A 19,766-nucleotide genomic window follows, 5' to 3' on the forward strand; every position below is an offset into this window, starting at 1 on the left:
ATATTCAAATGCAATGTGCCTACCCAGCAATCCAGCATTATGTCTGTACGCCAAGGATAGGTTTGAAATGTTTTGAACTGTAATCCAGCATTTCAAACCTATATGCAAAAAAAAATTGTTATGATTGTTAAATTCAAGATAAATTACTAGTCATAAATAATATTATTAGTAGTAATTTGGTTTATAAAGCAGTATCAAGTATGGAATTGGAATATATATATAATTAATATTAAGATTCCATTCCATTAATGGGAATGGCTTCCTTTCTAGTAACATGTAGTAATAAATAGAATAGAAATTGTGGTACGTATATTACAGGTTGTAGCTTAACAGCAGACAAAATGAGACAGCATCAAACATGCAGGCCCAAACCAGCTGCCATGCATACCGACCGTCTCTGCCAAATTAATTTTATTACCAACCCAAACGTACACTGACAAGCACACTTGTTTTCTTTCTACTTCTACTTCTAGATCGATCTCTCTCTTCTGTCTTCTTCACAAAACATATATATGACGTAACCTAGCTATGTAGTTGATGTTTGAACACTGTTGTACCCATAAATATAATCATGATCATAATTATATATTATGCTCTCTAGATAGATAGCTAGCTAGCTAGCTATGAAGTAATTATGTTATATGCCATTTCCTTCATGCATGTGTGAGAAACCTTGGTAGGCCTATTTTGGAACCCAACTTCTGAACATCATCCCGAACTTGTTGTCTATACTCCCGAAAGCTAAATTTCCTGTAAAAAGAGGGTTCTCTGCAACTCTCTATCACTGTATCATTTGAAGGGCAAAAGAAATACGCCATAGAGAACCTTTCTAGTTTCGGGTTGGTCATAACACGGTGTTCAACACTCTTGTACACCCCGTTGCTCCATGCCTACATATGTATATATAGCAATGGTCTAATAAATGTTAATTATTAACCAAATTAGCAATTAATAATAATATTTAAGTTTAAGTACCTGGAATAAGTCACCAATGTTGATTATAAGAGCATCAGGGTTTGGTTTAACTGCGATCCATTTGCTGTCTTTGACCAATTGCAAACCTCCGACCTGATCTTGATATAATATGGTGAGAAAGTCACTGTCAGTATGTGGCATGAGACCGTGAATCCCAAAACCAATAGGGCATGGAGGATATCGGTTCAATCGAAGGTAGCATGTGTTAGGCAAACAATTCTCCTTAAAGAAGGTTGACTTGTGACCCATTTTCTCGGCCAGGATGTCGGCTAATGTTTGTGCAAGACTCGAAACTGTTGTAGCAAACTGTTCAATTGTCCAACTGCAAACATATTTGCATCCATAATCATATAATTACACTTGGCTACAAACTATATGGTAATAATTAAAGCTGAAGGTTAAGGAATATTGTAATTAATTAGTATGACCACAACAAATAACAATATCTGTATAGTTTTTTTTTTTTTTCTTTCTGGTGGGATATATATAGTATTGTTTGAATTTTGAATTGATATCAATCAATTGATGGAATGGTGTCTTACGTCAGTCTGCCATTCCTGTAGAATTTTCGGCTCCAGCAGATTTGCAACATTCACGTGAGAAACAACGGAATGTGTAGGTCAGGGGAACCGTAAAGGTGGCAAGCCATGTGCTTATATACCAAAATTGTGTGAACAAGTTCGGGGCAAGGAAGAAAGCAATGTCTACTTCATGTGGCTTTAGATTTTAATTAATTAATAAAATGCATGAAACTAATTAATTATGTGTGTGTAAGAGTGAGTCAAGTCAACACATGACGGAGCTAACATTTATGGGAGTCCAGTGATCGAATGTGATGGCGGTGGCAGAAGAAGTTGACAACATTAATTCGACCTGTGGAAAGTGTAGGCTTTCCTTTCTGTGTGTGTGCAGAAATCCGCTCTCTTTAGAAAAAGAAGGTAAAAAATAGAGGAATAAACAGTAAAATAACGTGGTGTTCATATTTATATATATATATATATATATATATATATATATATATATATATATATATTATCTTATTTAATTTTCTTTCAATTTTTTCCACTTTACCAACAGATCCTTTTGAGAATGACACTACTTGAGCTCATGTATGAACGGGGTCAAATGAAAATTTCGGGTTTGTTGATGAAAAATTTAAAAAGAGGACAGACCACGCAAGATAGGTCGTAATGTGTCCACAATTCCCGATTTAAGATGGATAAATCAAATAAAAGTTGCCCACACTGGAATTAAATATTACTATATATTACTCCTTTAATTCTTATTTAAATAAGATCTAAATTTAAAATGATGTTTATATTTTTTTATAAGACTTAATTTATAATATTTTTTACATTAATTATTTTAAATTAAATTTTTTTTTCATTGAAAAAAGAGAAAAAATATATTAATAAATAAAAGAGTATTAATGATAAGGATAATTTTTTAAAATTTATAAATTTAAGATAAATATATTATTATTAACTAAATTAATTATTTTTTTAATCTTAAAGAATTAGATAATCATGTAACAAAAGAATTACATATATCTAAATATGATATTCAAATCCTCAAACCATCTTAAGAGAAACTATTATTATATGAATGAGATGACGGTGTGTTTATGATTTGACTAATATTTATGTAATAGGTAATAAAAAGTTAGTTGTGATCAAGAATTAAAATAAATATAAGTGAACAAAAATTTTTCCTACAAAAGAAAAGAACTACGAATTAGTTGTGCAATAACACGTGAAAAAATTACCACATACTATATTGTACAGAACCATATAGACAAACATATGAAGAAAAAAAATGAAGCTTGTATAGAACAGGTTCTGGAAAAAGTGAAATATATACATATTAACTTGGATTGTTATTAAGGGGGCCGAATATATAATAAAAACAAAGCATATGAGAAAGTAATTAAGTAGGGACATACGTACCTAAGAGAGTTTGATCCAGTGGATCCTAATATATCGGTTAAAGGAATATGAAAGGCTTCTGACCAAGATAACTGTTTAATGCATGTGGCAGAGGGTGTTCCCCAACGGTAGCTACCGGCGGAGAAGTTCAAGAACTTGTCCTCTTTGGTCTTCTTTTCAAATGGCTGCTTGAAGACCTTCTCTTGCTCGCACCTCAAGCTGCTGAAAATCTCAGTGGAAATACCATGGTTTACAACCTGGAAGAAACCCCACTCCTGCGAAGCCCTAGCTATCTGTGACTTGCACTCTTCCCTCACAACCTCATCGCTCTCTTCTAAACGGCTCAGATCGATCACCGGAAGGTCGCATTCCTCGGCCACCGCCAAGAGCTCCTTATGCTCTTCAAAATTGTTTCCGTTTCTGGTCTTGTCAAACAGGATCTTGTATGCCTCGTGAAAGGGTGGGTCCGAAATCGACTCCATTCTATCTTCTGTGATAGAAATTAGAAAAAAGCTAAGGAGATATATGTCAAAAGAAAATTAATCGACTGGAGGCTTTCTTTGAAGGAACAACTTATAAAGAGATAAGGACAACTAATTTTTTTGTTGCTTTGTTTTTTTCTGTTTATTTTGCCTTTAATTTGATCGATGAAAACGTTTTAGACTTTGGAGACAAAGGTCGTTACATGTCTTTTTGTTCAGACAGATTGATCCATTTTACTTTATTATTATTGTCTTTTCTTTCACACCACCTACACTGCCAAATTCTAACTTAAAATTACATCCGTTAATCATTTTAATTTCATGCCCCCACGAACATCAATTCTAAGCAACTATCTGCTACTCGTCTCGTCACGGAGCTATTCAAGCCTAATCCAAATTACTTCTAACTAACTTCTTAAAAGTCATACCAAGTACAATGATGCGACCATTCTGCTCCTTTTGTAGATTGTGTTTGTTTGAAATAATAATATATAAGAAGAGGATGGTGTTTGGAATGCAGTTTGATGTCACCCATTTTGACTTAAAATTAGTCTAAATAAAAAAAAAATTAAGTATAATAGATTTAACATTCGCAGTGCCGTTTAGTTTGATTCAATTCTTACATGTCCAACTATGAATTAAACGAACTGCCCAGTTTAAAAAATAAAAAAACAAAACCAATAACAATCAATTTTTATGCAGTTTTTAAATATTTTTTTTTGTTAATTTTCTATTTTAGACTTGATTTAGTTCGATTTTCAACACCCCTAGAAAGGAGGAGGAAAGATTAACTTACTTTAATGATATTAATTTCAAGGTATTAAAAGATAAAAAAAAAAGAAATATTTTTTATTGAAAATAAAATATTTATTATATCAAAAATATTTTTTTATTATATATTATCTTGTTTTTTACTAAAAAGAAAACAAATACTACTTGGCTTCAAGATCAATCCCACTACTAAGAAGACACCAGAATGATGCGACGATTCTGCTCGTTTTGTAGATTGTGTTTGTTTGAAATAATAATAATAATAATAATAATAATAATAATAATTAATAATAATAATAATAATAATAATAATAATAATAATAATATATAAGAAGAGGAAATCCAAACCAAATCAAATCATTTTTTTATTTGATTCCGTTCAATTTTAGCAGTTTGAAAAATTTTGTTAATAAATATTAAAAAATGCTTTAAAAATTTGTTATTAATTTAAAAAAACTTGAATAATAACTAACTAAATTTTTAACAATTGAATTTAAAGTAAAATAATAACTATTCTCAACTTGTTAACATAAAAGTAATCATTCAACATAAAAGTAAAAATAACACATAATACTTGTTCTTAAGTTCCAACTTTCAAACTTAAAAAAAGAATAGTAAAACAATATTTATAATATTTGCTTCTTAGAAAGTAAATATCTAACAACAAAAAACTAATTACAACAATAATTTTTAGAAATATTGACAGTGTGGTTTAGTTTGATTCAATTCTCACATGTGAAACCATAAATTAAACTACCGGTGCAGTTTGAAAAATAAAAAAATAAAACCAATGACAATCAATTTTTATGCTACTTTTAAGTATTTTTTTTGTTAATTTTCTATTTTACACTTGATTTAGTTCGATTTTCAACACCCCTAAAAAGGAGGAGGAAAGATTAACTTACTTTAATGATATTAATTTCAAGGTATTAAAAGATAAAAAAAAGAAGTATTTTTTATTGAAAATAAAATATTTATTATATAAAAAATATTTATATTATATATTATCTTGTTTTTTTACTAAAAAGAAAACAAATACTAATTGGCTTCAAGATCAATCCCACTACTAAGAAGACACCAGAAGGTTTCTTCAAATCTTCAATCCCTAAGAAGTCTCACAATTCACATAGTAGCACTACTGGCTTCGAGATCTCCCATAAAACCCCACCTCTCCGACTGTCTCAAAGTAAAAAAAATAAAAAATAAAAATCCCGACAATATTGATATTTTCATATCCTTTTGTTTAGTATCTTTCCTAGGTTTTAATTTTTACTATTTTAACATCTTTTTTTTATTTTCTCCTTTTTACTGTATTTCTCACTTATTTGTAATTTTGTATACATCTTAAATACTTAATCAATTTTAATACTTTTACATCTCTTTTTCCTGCATCTCATCTGATCATTTATATACACAATTTACATCATTCATGCATATGTCGCTTTCTCTCTCTCTCTCTCTTAAGTTACATCTCATTCATTTATATACACAATGTACATACCCGGTCTCTACACTTAAAAACAATTAATCACTAATATTTTAAACTGGCCTAAAAAAAACTTAATTAGGTAATTAGGAATTTAGTGACGAATCAATTCCCATGAGCGTATGCTTAGTTAACGTGGGGATCCTTAATTTGGATGGAACAAGATTCCTTGCATTTAAAATGTAAATACAAAGATTTTGTAGTCATTATCCAAGGATCTATTTTTTTTGTTATATTTTATATTATTATTTTATATATAGAATTTATTTTTAAGACTAAGATTCCATGCATGTTAGAATCCACACTCTCCTTTGGAGGGGCATGGAGACCCACTTTTGAAAAGTCCGTATTTCGTGGGGTTGATGGTATATCCGAGGCTCTCACTCTCACAAAAAAAATATCTAGTAGTTTTAGTAAAATTAAGTAGATAGTATATATTCCCAAAAACTTATTTCTAAGAAATTATAGGAAAAAAAATCCTTTAACAAGTTGGTGGTCCAAGCCATATTTTCTGATTTGCACGGTCCAAATTTCCACAAAACGACTACAAAGAAAACAAATATATAACATGTGTGTGCTGGCTACTGGCTAGCAATATTTGCGTCTCCACCTATGGAAACGTTACAAAGAACTTCGACAAGGCACGGTAACAACAAACCCGTCTTTGTGTTTATAATCTATGGAGACTGGATTCGGATTTTTCCATAACATGTTAAATTTGTGGCTACTTGGAACTGTCTAGACCCATAACATATTATCGCTCACTCCGCTTGGGTTTGTTCATACATGTAGCAGTGGACCACTACTTTATTCCCATCGCCAATGCCCAAAACTATTGTACGTATATATATAAATAATGGTCATGGTTAAAAGTGGCAGATTGTTAATTGGTCAAAATAATATAACATTTTGCAGATCAAGTAAGAAAACTTGGTTCTTCTTTTTCCACATGGGAAGAAGATCATGTGGTGGCACACAATATTCTGCGAAATGATTAGTATACCGGGAGTCATTACTAATTGAGGTTATGGTTATCCTACACGCCTACATCTATGACTGACCTAATATATATATATATATATATATATATATATATATATATATATATATATATATATAAGGTAATTACTAATTAGATCTCATTTGAGAGATTCACATGGTCACATCTAAATAGAATATTGGTCAGGTAGTCAAAACCTTGTTGCTCGATCTGTTGACTTTTGAATTGAAAAGTTTTATTTTAAGGACAGGTTGAATCTTTTACCAATACCAAAATAAATAAATATCTGTGCTATATAGTAGGCAAATTAGATACCTGGTTGAGGTTGAGGATCTTTAAGATATAAGTTATCCGAGAAACTCCTAGATATTGTATTGTGCTTTCACCAGCATTCAAGTTCCATCAGATGTGCCCGACTGCTATATTTATATTGCGGGTTCTGCAGGAGAAGATAGATTTAAGCAGTATATAAATGATATGATAATATATATAAAACAAGCATCAGCTTATGATGAATTGTTTATGTAAAGGTGCAGGGTAGAAAAAAAAGGTTTTACATGCATGACGTCTGGAGTTTCAGATGTCATGTATGTTAAAGGTGACTGAAAATTAAACTTCAATTGCTGCCATATATATAATGAATTAAATAACACACTAATATGTTAGACGAGAAATTAAACACGTGAACCATAGAAACTAGTTATATAAATAACTATATATTTAATACAATAATTTGGGGAGATCAGAACGTCTAATTTCAGAGGAAATAAGCCTGCTCTGCTTCTAGTCTTGACAATTTGGGTTCTTACTTAGAATTTAGAAAAATTGATCAATTCTTACAACGTCGTCTATGGAAAGCGCATCCTTAGATTGTTTAAGAGTAGAAATGTAATTTCAGTTAATTAACGTGACAAGTGTCTCTAAAATACCATACCAAAGAGGAAATTAATTATACATGTGCAAGAAGAACATAATTACTTACAGAAGAAGATCGTAACTATGAAAAATGAAGGTCCACTTGAGAGTGTAAGAAAGAATGTGGTATAGCAAGATTGGCGCAGTGGCTGATAATTTATAGGCAACAAGACGATGAATTATTGTCAACATATGTCGAGGAAACTTCGATGACGATGATTGAAAGCTTATGCTGAAGAGAAGACCACGCGGCGCATGGTGGTATCAGAGAAAATATATCTCTAGTATCTCCCTTTTTTTCATTTGAAGATTACACCAAAGTAAAGCAAACATTCAGGAATTTATTTTTACAGGTGGAAAACTGTCAATCCCCTTCCTCATGGACACTCTATAAATTGAATCAGATAGCTTGATTATATTGATAAAATGGTTGGAAAATTTTAACTCGTGTTTTTCTTTTTTTAACCACAATATTTTTTGACTGAAAGTTAGAAACTAATTTTTAAACTATTTAGATTCATTATATTGATAAAATTATCTGTTATCTTCTATTAATGATCTTCTATTCTTATACACCATGTTAGGCCATTATTAGTGTTGATATTTCTTTTCTCTTTCTCTTTTAATAATAATAATATCTCTAGGTAAGTTTTAAAAGAAAATTATTATAATTTTGTTAGAAAATATTATGAGTATTTCTCAAGATATACTCTTTAATGATGATGAAAAGGAAAGGAAGGAACTAAGAATCAGAATTATTGTTTTTTAACTCTTTTAGTTTTAGAATTAAGAGTAATGATAAAATGTTTTTTTTTAAATTATCAATCATATCACAGTATATTATATTGTTACTTCATTCTGCTTAGTGGCAAGTATGCATGTCAAAAGAAAAAAACAATAAAGTAAGCAAATTAATTAATTTAATGAATAATTAATAATAAAGGAAAAATTAAAAAAATACAAACATATTGCCAACATTTTCAATAAAACCTGCATACAATTAAAAATTATAAATATTAGTATTACATCACTAACATTTAAGAGGAGATTATTACCAACCAAATAGTAGTTCACTCTTCATAAAGCCAAAATAAATAAAATATTAGTTCAAGCAATAATTTTTAGTTTTTTTTAAAAAAAAAAAAAAAAAGAATTGACCGACAGACCCACCTTAACCCTTCCTAATTCGTCTTCTTGGCATATCAAACAGACATGTCAAAACAAATTGGTAGATTAAAGACCACAAGTCACCCCATCAAAACAAATCGATTGACCGGGATGGTCTAACTTATTTTACAACCCCTATCAATTTAGTGATGTAACCAAAACAAACACTGGGAATGAGGTTTCTTCCGTTGAAATCCTCAATCAAAATTAATTTGTTAGTGATTGCTTTAGCAATCGATAAACGCAGTTACAGAAAAAGTCAATCGCTAAAGAAGTTAAATGACAATTTTTTTAAGTCAAAATTGTTGATTAAATAATTATTGTTTTTGCAATTCAATCTTTCTTTTTGTGCTAGTGTTTCCATTTAGCGATCGATCTAGCAACAATCGCTAAAATGCACCCCAACTACTTTGTTTTTTAACGACAGAAAAGAAACACCAACAGTTAGCAATTGATATTGATAGAGGACTGGGGAGTAGGAAAACTAAACTACGAAAGAGAAAGAGATAAGTCTGAATTCTTCTGCTTTATTATTCAATAGTTCTTATTATTTATACAATTGAATATGCAACTGAAATGTGGTAAGTTGGTTACAACAGAGTTTCTCCCTTGCAACTAACTAAGCATCAACTGCCTGAACTCTCAATTGATACCACTGCTGGTAAGTGGGCTTCACTATATCCCTCCTTGGTCTGCTATTTGTGTTATTGTCTCCTGTTTCCCTGTGGTTGCCTTCTATGTTGGTATCAGATATGTAGTTGATTCCTAACCCCAGCATTTGAACTTCCACATTAGCTTTATAGCAACAAAACTAGTGACCATTTTTTTGTTTAGTAATTGGGTATTGGCTTAGCAACCAAATGGACCAGATCTATAAAATGCACACTACTATTATGCCAATTAGTGACAAATATTGACCATTAGCAACTGATATCATGTTTGTCATCAAATCCTAACATTTGAACTTCTTTCTACGATAACTTTGTAAAGACCAAATCGATGAGGTTTTTTTTTTAATAAGAAAAAAGTAATTTCCGACAGTATTATTGACCAAAGAATTCAATCACTAAATCTTAATTATATATGCAAACAAATCTTTAATCCTTTTTCGTTTTTTCCATTCCCACTTTCTTCTCTTTCCCCTCCTTCACTGCATAATGTGTAGTTTCTCTTGGTCACTCATATCCCTCTGCTGCCTCTCCCCCCTCCCCTCTCTGCATTCGTCGTTGCCTCTCTCTCTCGATCTGATGCCCCTCCCATCTCCAATTAGATGTCGTTTTGCTTGTCATTGTTCCATGCTACAAGGACCAATTGTCGTTTTGGAATCATGGTATAATTTCTTTAAAATTTTCAATTGTTTGGATACTAACTATTAATCCAATTTTTGGTTATATAATATTCAATATTATATATTATTAAATTGTACATTACATCAGGTTACTATTTTTTCGATTTTATAATATTAAATTTTAATGGGTTTGGTTACTAGCTTTTTTTACTGTTGCCTTTGGTTTGGATTATATATATAATATTGAATATTGTATATTGTTGATTTGCATCGCACTTTTTTTGTTGTATTTTCTCGTATTGTTTATTATTATTTTTATTTTTTCATACTATTTTTGTAGATTTTTAATATTTTTTCTTAATTTTTTTTTTTTTTTTGCTCCACTTTTTCTTACTATTATTCAATCTTTTAACTTGCTATTTTCTATATTTTTTATTTTGGATGGTATAACTTGTGGATTGTCTTAATTCTTATTTTATCTTTTATATTTTTGGATTGCATTCTTGTATTTATCAATTTATATTTGATTTTTTTTATTAATTCTTTGCTTACACCTTTAGATTTTTATTTTAATTTCCCACTGGTTTCCTTTTTTCAATTTTTCGTATTATATTCTAATTATTTTCTTATTTTTTTGTCACTATTGTTTTACATACTATTTTTATTATTTTATTATTTTATTTTATTATATTGGATTATGTAATTTTTGGAGTTTTTAATTTTTTACATTTTTAATAATTTTGGATTGTATATTGTTGCGTATTTAACAATTACAATTAGTTTTTTCTTATATAAGAATTAAAATGATGATTAAGTAAAGGTTTATTTAACTAAAAGTAAAATTTAATTAATATGAGAATTCATAAGTAATTTAAACAAGGTTTTAATTAATAAAAGATAGATAAAGTGTTTATTAACATAGTAACTTGTTAAGGTGATATTTACTTATGTAAACTTTTAATTATAATTAATTTTATTAAATTCCAAATTATCTATCAGTGTGAATATAATTTGCATGTTAACACTTAGTTGAAAAATGTGGTGGTCCTAATAATTTAGTGGCAAGAAGTCACTACGCGGTGTAAATGGAGAAAACTTGAGTTTAGAAGATCCAATTAATTAACATTTCAATGTAATATTAATTGATTTTTTATTAATATTTCTAATAAATATTATTTCAGTTTGTGAATGTAATATTATAATAAGGTTAATTTTATAAAACTATTATTATTTTATCTATTTATTAATTTTTTATATGTATAAAATAACTTAAAGGCAATACTTATTTTGGGATGGAAAAAATATATTATATAATTATATACAGATAATCAATTTAGCCACTTTTATTTTAGAAGAATCAATCAATTTAGTCACTTAAATAATGAAATATGTAACTTTTTTAAGATGTGTATATGTGTTTATCAATGAGTGATCGATCCTTTTGGATTTTTTTATAAAATTATTTTTAAAATGGGTTTATTTTAGAACATATTACTAACGTGGGTCTTATTATTATTATTATCATTATTATCATCATAAAAAATAGGTAATCTAGTAATTTTGATTAGTTGTTTCATTGTCACACAATTTTCTGTTAAAAAAATTAAGAAAAAAGATGTGGCTTCCTCATTAGCTTCCATGATATGAAAAAAGAATTAGTAAATTTAATTTGTTGTTTCGTCAGCCGCAACCAGCAAAACAAAATTGTTAGTTCAACTCAACCAACAAAAGAGAAATAATAAATTTGACTTACTGGTTCAACCTCTTTTCTTTGTCCTCGATAAAGTATCATGTCAATAATAAAAATAGCAATATGTGATTGTTATTTCATGTGCACATGAAATGCATGCCACTATTAAAAAAATAACAAAATATGAAACAACAATTCATATTTATTGCTTCCAATTTCTTGTAAGCAGCGCAATTTGAACAACGGTGTGGTATAACATTGTTTTGATTTCCACGTAATTTTGTATTGGTACTCTTATTGTATTACTTTATTGACATAGCATCAACAAATAGTAATTTAATTAATGGTTGGAATGGAATAATCTGCTAACACAAGCATTTTTTTTAGATTTTTCAAATTTCATGGAAAAAAAGAATATATCATGTTAGCTAGAGGAAAATACATTTCAAATGGAAAATAAATTTCATGCAAGAGTTCCCGGTCTCACTGTATTTAACGTGTTCAATTTTTATTTATTTTTAACTATATGCAACCGTCAATTTTCTATCTGCTGGTTCAGTACAATACCCAAAAAAAAAAACAATTTCTATTGATTGGTTTACGTAAAACTCACACCCTCTTTTTCCTTCTTTTTTTTAGCAAAAATTATGTGACAATAGAATAGTAAGTTAAGAAGATTGCCGATTCACCTATTCTTTTGGTCAAAATAGGTTCTTGTTAGTAATATATTGTAAAACAGATTCATTTTTTAAAATATATATAAAAAAAGACACAAAAGGATCAATCACCCGTTTATCAATTTTTTTGAAAATGATGGCACTTGTCAATTCCCTAATCATGAACTGACTCTATTTGATGTAATTAACGCGAAGTGTAGAGATGGAAAAAGAGAGACTTGGAGGAATGAGAACCATACTCAAATCATGAATTGGTGAAAAGAATTTACTTTGGGAATATATTTATTTGATTAGAAAAACTAAAATTAAAATTAACCGAACCCAATATTAATGAATTGACAGAATGGCAGATGTGAGATGGATGACAGGTCCACAGTCCAATGGAAAGCACACCGGGGCCTAACCAAGTTCTCCAAATCCATGTCGGCACCCAAACATCAACTATATATGGTTGATGGCTCCATCTAGCTAGGGTCACATGCACGTCCACTTGGCCAAGATGAGAGGTTGAGGCAAGCTCATGTGCACTGCTACCTTATTATATAGAAATATCTTTTCATGCCATTTCACCTTCATCCACAGTGACTCAGTATGTTTGATTTTTTTTTTTTTTTTGGAAATACCGAACCTTTCCGTTGATCAGAAACATGACTGCAAATGGTTACTCACGTTTCTCTCCAATCCAAAGGGAAGCAAGTAGCAACTACCACTAAAATAGTATAAACATTGACAACATATATAATGAATAGTAAATAGCTAGTAGAAATAGTTTCTAAAACAAGATAATATATAAAAATAGTTTTTAAACTATTAATTAATTAAAATATATATATATATTAATTTTTATAATAATTATTTTTAATATAATTTCTTACTAGTTGAAAGTGTAAAAAGTATTTTTATTATATAATTTCAGTATCATATAATTTCTTTTTGTTTAAAACTTTAATTGTCGGAGTGAGTGGCAACTATTCAGCGCTCACAGACACATTCAAGCACTTGTCGTAGAAACGAGAGATGAGAAATGTACTTACTTTCTTAGCAATACAAACAAAGATGGCCGGTGGTTCCTCCGGTAATGATTAAATAAAATAATTAGTAGCCAAAGAATGGTGCTGATATTTCCAATAGAGAGGGGTCAGGGAATCTATCTGGTGGTAGTAAATCAACACTACCAAGCCACACATATCAGACCCTATGTAATCATCAATGGGAGATGAGGACTCGATCGGTTCATATAATCAATAACTACCCTAATATGTATACAGTATACGTACTACATTCAAGTGAAATGACATGACTGTGACTATATGTATATGAAAATGATTAATAAAGTTTCTGTTTGATCACTATATATCTGTATTGTCAATTGTCATGATGTGCGTGTAGTGTGGTCGTAGTGATCGAAAGCGCCAGCGGTTCTGTCACAAACACATTAGCTGAATGACAACAAAAGGCCTTCTTCGAGAATATACCGACATTGTGTATTTTTTATTTTTCTTATCTCCAATTTGGCTCTGCCAATTAAATACGGATCGGACAAAGAATATAAAGCATGTGATGCCCATCCACACAGGCAACATACACTTATGGGACATGCAAATTCTTTTATCATACCGATCGATCGAGCTGCAACTAATTCACGTTCTTGAACCGCTTCTTTCAACTTTTCTCACTTTTATAATTAAGATCTTTTGTGTAAAATGCTGACATGGCGGCCGGAAGACATACAACAACAACAACAACAACAACTTATCCATTAGGTGGGGTCGGCTATATGGATCAACTTCCGCCATAATGTTCTATCAAGTACCATACTTCTATCCAAATCATTAAGTTCGAGATCCTTTTTGATAACCTCTCTTATAGTCTTTTTGGGTCTTCCTCTGTCTCGAATTGTTTGTCTTCTCTCCATCTGGTCTACTCTCCTCACTACCGAGTCTACCGGTCTTCTCTCTACATGCCCAAACCACCTAAGTCTATTTTCCACCATTTTCTCTACAATAGGCGGCCGGAAGACATGTATGTTTTAAAACACTGAGAATAAAAAATATGGTGAATAAATTAAGAGAGAAATAAATAGGTAAGTCAGATAGTAAGAAATAGAGTGAAAATAACTACAATAGGTTACTCACCTTTTTTATTATTCTTGTAAATTTGAGCGTTGGCGGATATGAAAGTTTGTTAGGATTATTTTGTCATGAAAGCTCTGGTCAGCCCTCTCTAGTCGACGAGGAAAAAAAAAAGAATAAAAACGGATTATAGTGTTTACACTGTTTTTCAAATATTTGACCAAAAAGGTAAATCATTCTTGATAGATTAAATATTGTTAGAGTGTGAGCTGAAATTTCACATTGATTAAAATTGAAAAAATTATCATATAAATAAGGAGAAGACCCATAAATCTGAGCCTTAAGATTTTAGGTTAAAGTGTGGTATCAAGTTTCTTTATGTGGTTGCTCATGACTCATTGATGTAAATCTCACCAGCATTTATTCCTCTCGAATTCCTCCAACAACTGGTATCAGAGCTGATGGTTCAACTTGTTGACCGGCTCAGACAAGGCGATAAATGCCCCCACATCGAGTACAAGTGTGTGTTTACTCCCTTCAAATTTCCTAACAAATATTTCATCATGTGGACTCATCGTGGAGCATAAGGTGTTCTTGATGGAATGATTTTCAATGTTTATTTTTCCTACCAAATCACACAAAGTTATTTAAAAAAATATTTTTTTTCTATTGCAATAAATTAAACAGAGTTTTAGCAAGCATCAAGGACTTCAATTTACTGAATTAATAACAAAATCAATTGTCACAAAAGGTTAATTACTTTATTTTCTTTCTCATTTTCTTCAAACTTATAGTTATGCAGTTTATCCACACAACTTTTATAGTGTGTTTGAATGGAGTAATTTAATAGGGAAATTCATTTTTTCAAAGAATTTAAAATGATTCATGATAAAATAGTTTGTTTGGATAGAGTATTTGAAATGAGATTTAATTTTTAGTATTTTTATGAATCATTTTGATTAACTAAAATAGTGAAATTTCAAATTCTCTCAAAAAATATAGAATTTGAATTTATTTTTTTTGGAGATGCTCACTCTAACTCACGTTCTTGCTCATGGCTCTTTCTCGTTCAACGCTCACAACTATGGGTGACCAAAGTTTTTATGCTCGATATCAACATAAGTTATTTTTCACTGACGTTAGCCGATATTTTTTTGGTCAAAATTTTTTTGTATGATGTCAACCAAAGCTATTTTTGTCGATATCGGCTAAGATTTTTTTTAGTTGATGTTAGTTAGGGTTATTTTCTCATTGATGTCAGTCATGGGAAATTTTTGCTAACGTCGACCAAGGATTTTTTTTATCGTTATCATCCAGATTTTTTCAATTGATATTGACCAATGATTTTTTTGGCCGACGTTGGCTAGATTTTTTCTACTGGCATCGATCATGACTAACTTTTGAGTAGACATCTGTTAGGGTTTTTCAGCCGACATCAACTAGGTTTTTCCAACATCATCAGCCAAAACTATTTTTTAGCCAATATCGACTAGGGTTAATTTTGGCCGATGTTAGCTAGTGTGTTTTGGCTTATGTCAACTAGATTTTCTTAGTCGACATCGGTTAAGATTTTTATGCTGACATCGACTAGGGTTTTCTGGTTGACATCAACTATAGTTATTTCTTAACCACATTAGTTAGGTTTTTTGGTTGATGTTGGTCAAGGTTTTTTCTACTAAAATCAACTAGGAATTTTTGACTGACATTAGACATGACTATTTTTAGTTGACATTGACTAGGTTCTTACAGTCAACATCTACTAGAGTTTTTTTGGTTGACATCGGTCAAAGTTATTTTTTAGCCAACATCGGCCAAGACTATTTTATAGTCGATGTTGGGTAGGGTTTTTTGTCCAACATTGGTCAGGGTTGTTTTTTAGCCAACTTCTACTAGGGATTTTTCGGCCAACGTTGACCAATGATGTTTTTCAGCCGACATCGAATAGATTCTATTAGTCAGCGTCGACCAAACTATTTTTTAACCGATATTGAGTATATTTTTTTGTCAATGTTTGCTAGGATTCTTTAGGCCGACGTTGGCTAAAAATAGTCTTGGTTAACATCGTTCGTGAAGACCTTAGCCGGTGTCGGCCAAACAAATCCTAGTCGACGTTGGTAAAAAAATCTAGCCAACATCGACTGAAAAATAGACTCAATCAACATTAGGCAAAAAATAGTCCCGACTGATGTCAGTTGACAAATATTTCTGACATATTTTGACAAAAAAAATTCTATTTGATGTTGATTGAAAAATAGCTTAGTTGATGTCGGTTTAAAAACATCACTGATTGTGGTCAGATAAAACAATATTAGTTAAAATTATCAATATTTTGTATTTATAAATTATTAAAAATTAAAAATATTTTTTAATTAATTTTGCAAAATTAGATTGTGTTTATTTTCTATAAAGTTTAATATTAAAATTTCATATATTTAAAATATAAAATTAAAATTTACATATGGAAGAAATTGAATTATCATATCCAAATAAAAAATTTAAAATGAAAGAAATTTGAATTGATTTATCTAAACAAAACATTTAAAAAAAATTAAAATAAAAAACAATTTAAATTTTAAACATTTCAAATTTATTAAAATTTTAAAATTCCTTGTGCAAACAGAAGATTACTCTCCAAAAGTGGGATTCTAGAATAGTGAGTGCAGACGAAGATTCAATTTGTCATGGAGAATTGAGTTTGGTGAGTGATGTGAGTGGTGGAACTCATACGAGCATCGGTCGCGTAGACACTAAATGTAGCTGCGGCCTTTTTTCGTTTATCTTCCAATTTAGCATCCTTTTATTATGATTGACACTACGTAGCAATGGTCAAATGGTTGAACGCAATTGCTTAGCTTTAAGCTTTGTAGTATCAGAAAGTTGACTAACATAATATTGGTTTGTCTAATTGACTCCGGTGAAATTGGGTCAATTAACCTCATTTCTAATAATCAATCAAATTCAGACATTTATCTTATTCTAGATTCTATCGTTAATATAATGATTATCATATTTAATGCATATATTCATAATTTCTCCTTTTTTTTTTTACAGAATCCTTAACTTCTCACATTATTTATGTGCAAAACATTTCTCAACTTTATAATTATATGTACAATATATATCATATATTTTCCTTTATCACACACTCCATTTGTTATTTTTTATTTCATTTATTTTATAACTCATTAGTATAATACTTTTTTTTTCCCGAAAAAAGTATAATAATTTAAAACCTTTTTCCCACAATTTATTATAATTGCTAATTAAAAATTATAGATAAAGAGAGTACTTTTTTTTAGAGAAGATAAAGAGTATAATTGTGAATTAAAAATTATAGATAGAGAGTATAACTTTGAATTAATAATTGGCTTGAGTCGAACTTTGTCCTTGCTGTTCAGGCCCTGAAGCATGTTTCTTTTGTTCCCTGACCTATTGGGAGACCATGGGAAAACATGCTGACTTTTTTGTAAAAGTAACCATATTACCTTACTTTCCTCTCATGCACAGCGACGGTAATGCTTGTGCTGATTTGTTAGTAAAAAATGACCCAATTTTCACTTTTGGGTCAATTAGTCAAGCCTAATTTCTCTTTCATATATATTTTTTATATTGTTTATGTATAAAATTAAAAATTTAGAATCATTAATTAGAATTATACTAAAATAAATAAATATACATAAAAAATTATAAACTTAATATTAAAATCTTAATAATTGGTATTTTTTATTTAATTATAAAAATCTATATTCTTTATTCAGTTTACATGAATATTTATCATATCTTTTTTTTTTTTTAAATGTAACATAAAAAACTTTAGGTAAATAGTTTTCACTTATTTTAACTTTAGAAAAATGAATTTTAATTTTTCCAATTTATTGGAATATATGAAACTTAAACTTTAGGTAAATAGTTCTCATTTTACAGTTGACTTTACACTCCGATTGTTATTGTTATCTATATGTAAAATGAGAGCTATTTATCTAAACTCATTTTTTACATATTTCAATCAATTAAAAAATTAATATTCATTTTTCTAAAGTTAAAGTAAATGAAAATATTTAATTTACCTAAGGTAAATAAATAATATATATTTATAATCAATTAAAAAATTTACATGCATGATGTCTATAAAATTTTTAATATACAACTAATATTTTCTTATGAGCAAATAAAAATATTATTATATAATTGTGTTGAACATAAAAGAGATACCAATCAATAAGTACAACCAACACATAATGGTCCAAAGATGGACAACCGAAAGATAAGAAAGTATAAAATTTTCATTAAAATTCAGAGAAAAAAATCATTATAGTTAAAAGCATGTCATTCAAAATATTTCAAAAATAAATATATAAGTCACACATTAAATTTTTTAGAAAACATATTCAATAACACATGATAAATGTTTAGATAAATTAATTAAGTATAGATGTATCATTAGCAAAAATAGAAACTATAAATCTAATAAATTATTACTAAAATAAACCTATTTTTTAAAGCTATTTTTTCTATAAATTATTTATTTTATAAAGGATACTGAATTATTTTAAGTATTTTATTATTTTTTATTTTCCTATTTATAAGACTTAAAGTTAAGAGTGATGCTTGTTCTTTTTTTCTTTACAATATCCAATCCATAATGTTTTTTGTCAATAGTTTTTATGCTAAAATATTTACAAATAATTATATTGTCAAACATTCATAAAATAGTGATGTTATTAATAAAAATGAAAATTTAAAATAAAAAATTAGGACAAACGCATTAGTATCAATTAAATTAATCATTATAAAAATCAAAAGAGTATAAAAAACTAATATAATTATCAAATAGAATACAACAAAAATGAAAAAGAATTTCGACTTTTAAATAAAATATAGTGATAAAAAAAATATTAAAGAGAGATTATAGAAGGAAAAAGAGGGGATCATAAAATAATTTTATATATAATACTGTATAAAAATTTAAAAATCTTTGGGAGGCATGGCCCCTATCCATAGGCCCCCACTCCCTCCGCCTGCATAATGCATATTGAGTTTCACACCTTCTACATTTTTCCACAAATGACATTAGTAGGTATTTCACAATGATGAGTAAATTAAAAAAAAAAAAGCACTATCGAAACTAAATTCACATATTTTAAGCCATAAAAAAAAAAAAAGTTACAAGTATGCGAACAAGGTATTTAAACTTAGGCAGGTAAATGGTGTTGATTAGGAATAGTGGAGCATGACGTGAGTGAGTATTGGTCTATTGGGCTATTGACGGCACCTCAATCATTACGAGGCCCTAAATAATAATGATTTCACTTTCCAAC

General features: G+C 29.3%; 1 protein-coding gene across 3 annotated transcripts; it reads right to left on the minus strand.

Annotated features, from left to right (window-relative positions):
* Positions 1-192: 192 nt before the first annotated feature.
* GA2OX4 (gibberellin 2-beta-dioxygenase 4) lies at positions 193-7,778 on the minus strand. Of its 3 annotated transcripts, none has more exons than XM_041006508.1 (6): positions 7,622-7,778; positions 6,955-7,078; positions 2,922-3,390; positions 1,518-1,532; positions 976-1,297; positions 231-890 (listed from the first exon to the last, which is right to left on the minus strand). In XM_041006508.1, the coding sequence occupies exons 3-6, from the start codon at positions 3,380-3,382 to the stop codon at positions 654-656; spliced, it is 1,035 nt and encodes a 344-aa protein (XP_040862442.1). In that variant the 5' UTR covers positions 3,383-3,390; positions 6,955-7,078; positions 7,622-7,778; the 3' UTR covers positions 231-653. The 3 variants fall into 3 exon arrangements, with proteins under 3 accessions (XP_003538628.1, XP_040862442.1, XP_040862443.1); XM_041006509.1 differs by having other exon boundaries at positions 2,922-3,413; XM_003538580.5 differs by lacking the exon at positions 1,518-1,532 and having other exon boundaries at positions 193-890.
* Between the last annotated feature and the right edge of the window lie 11,988 nt (positions 7,779-19,766).

The sequence above is a fragment of the Glycine max genome, chromosome 11 (assembly GCF_000004515.6).
Source record: "Glycine max cultivar Williams 82 chromosome 11, Glycine_max_v4.0, whole genome shotgun sequence".
Classification (NCBI taxonomy): domain Eukaryota; kingdom Viridiplantae; phylum Streptophyta; class Magnoliopsida; order Fabales; family Fabaceae; genus Glycine; species Glycine max.

Bases quoted from the DNA above. Each gene is read 5' to 3' on its own strand.
- GA2OX4 (XM_041006508.1), bottom strand. From the start codon at position 3,382: ATGGAGTCGATTTCGGACCCACCCTTTCACGAGGCATACAAGATCCTG. The intron at 891-975 runs GTACTTAAACTT...ATACATATGTAG, and splicing joins ACATTGGTGACTTATTCCAG to GCATGGAGCAACGGGGTGTA.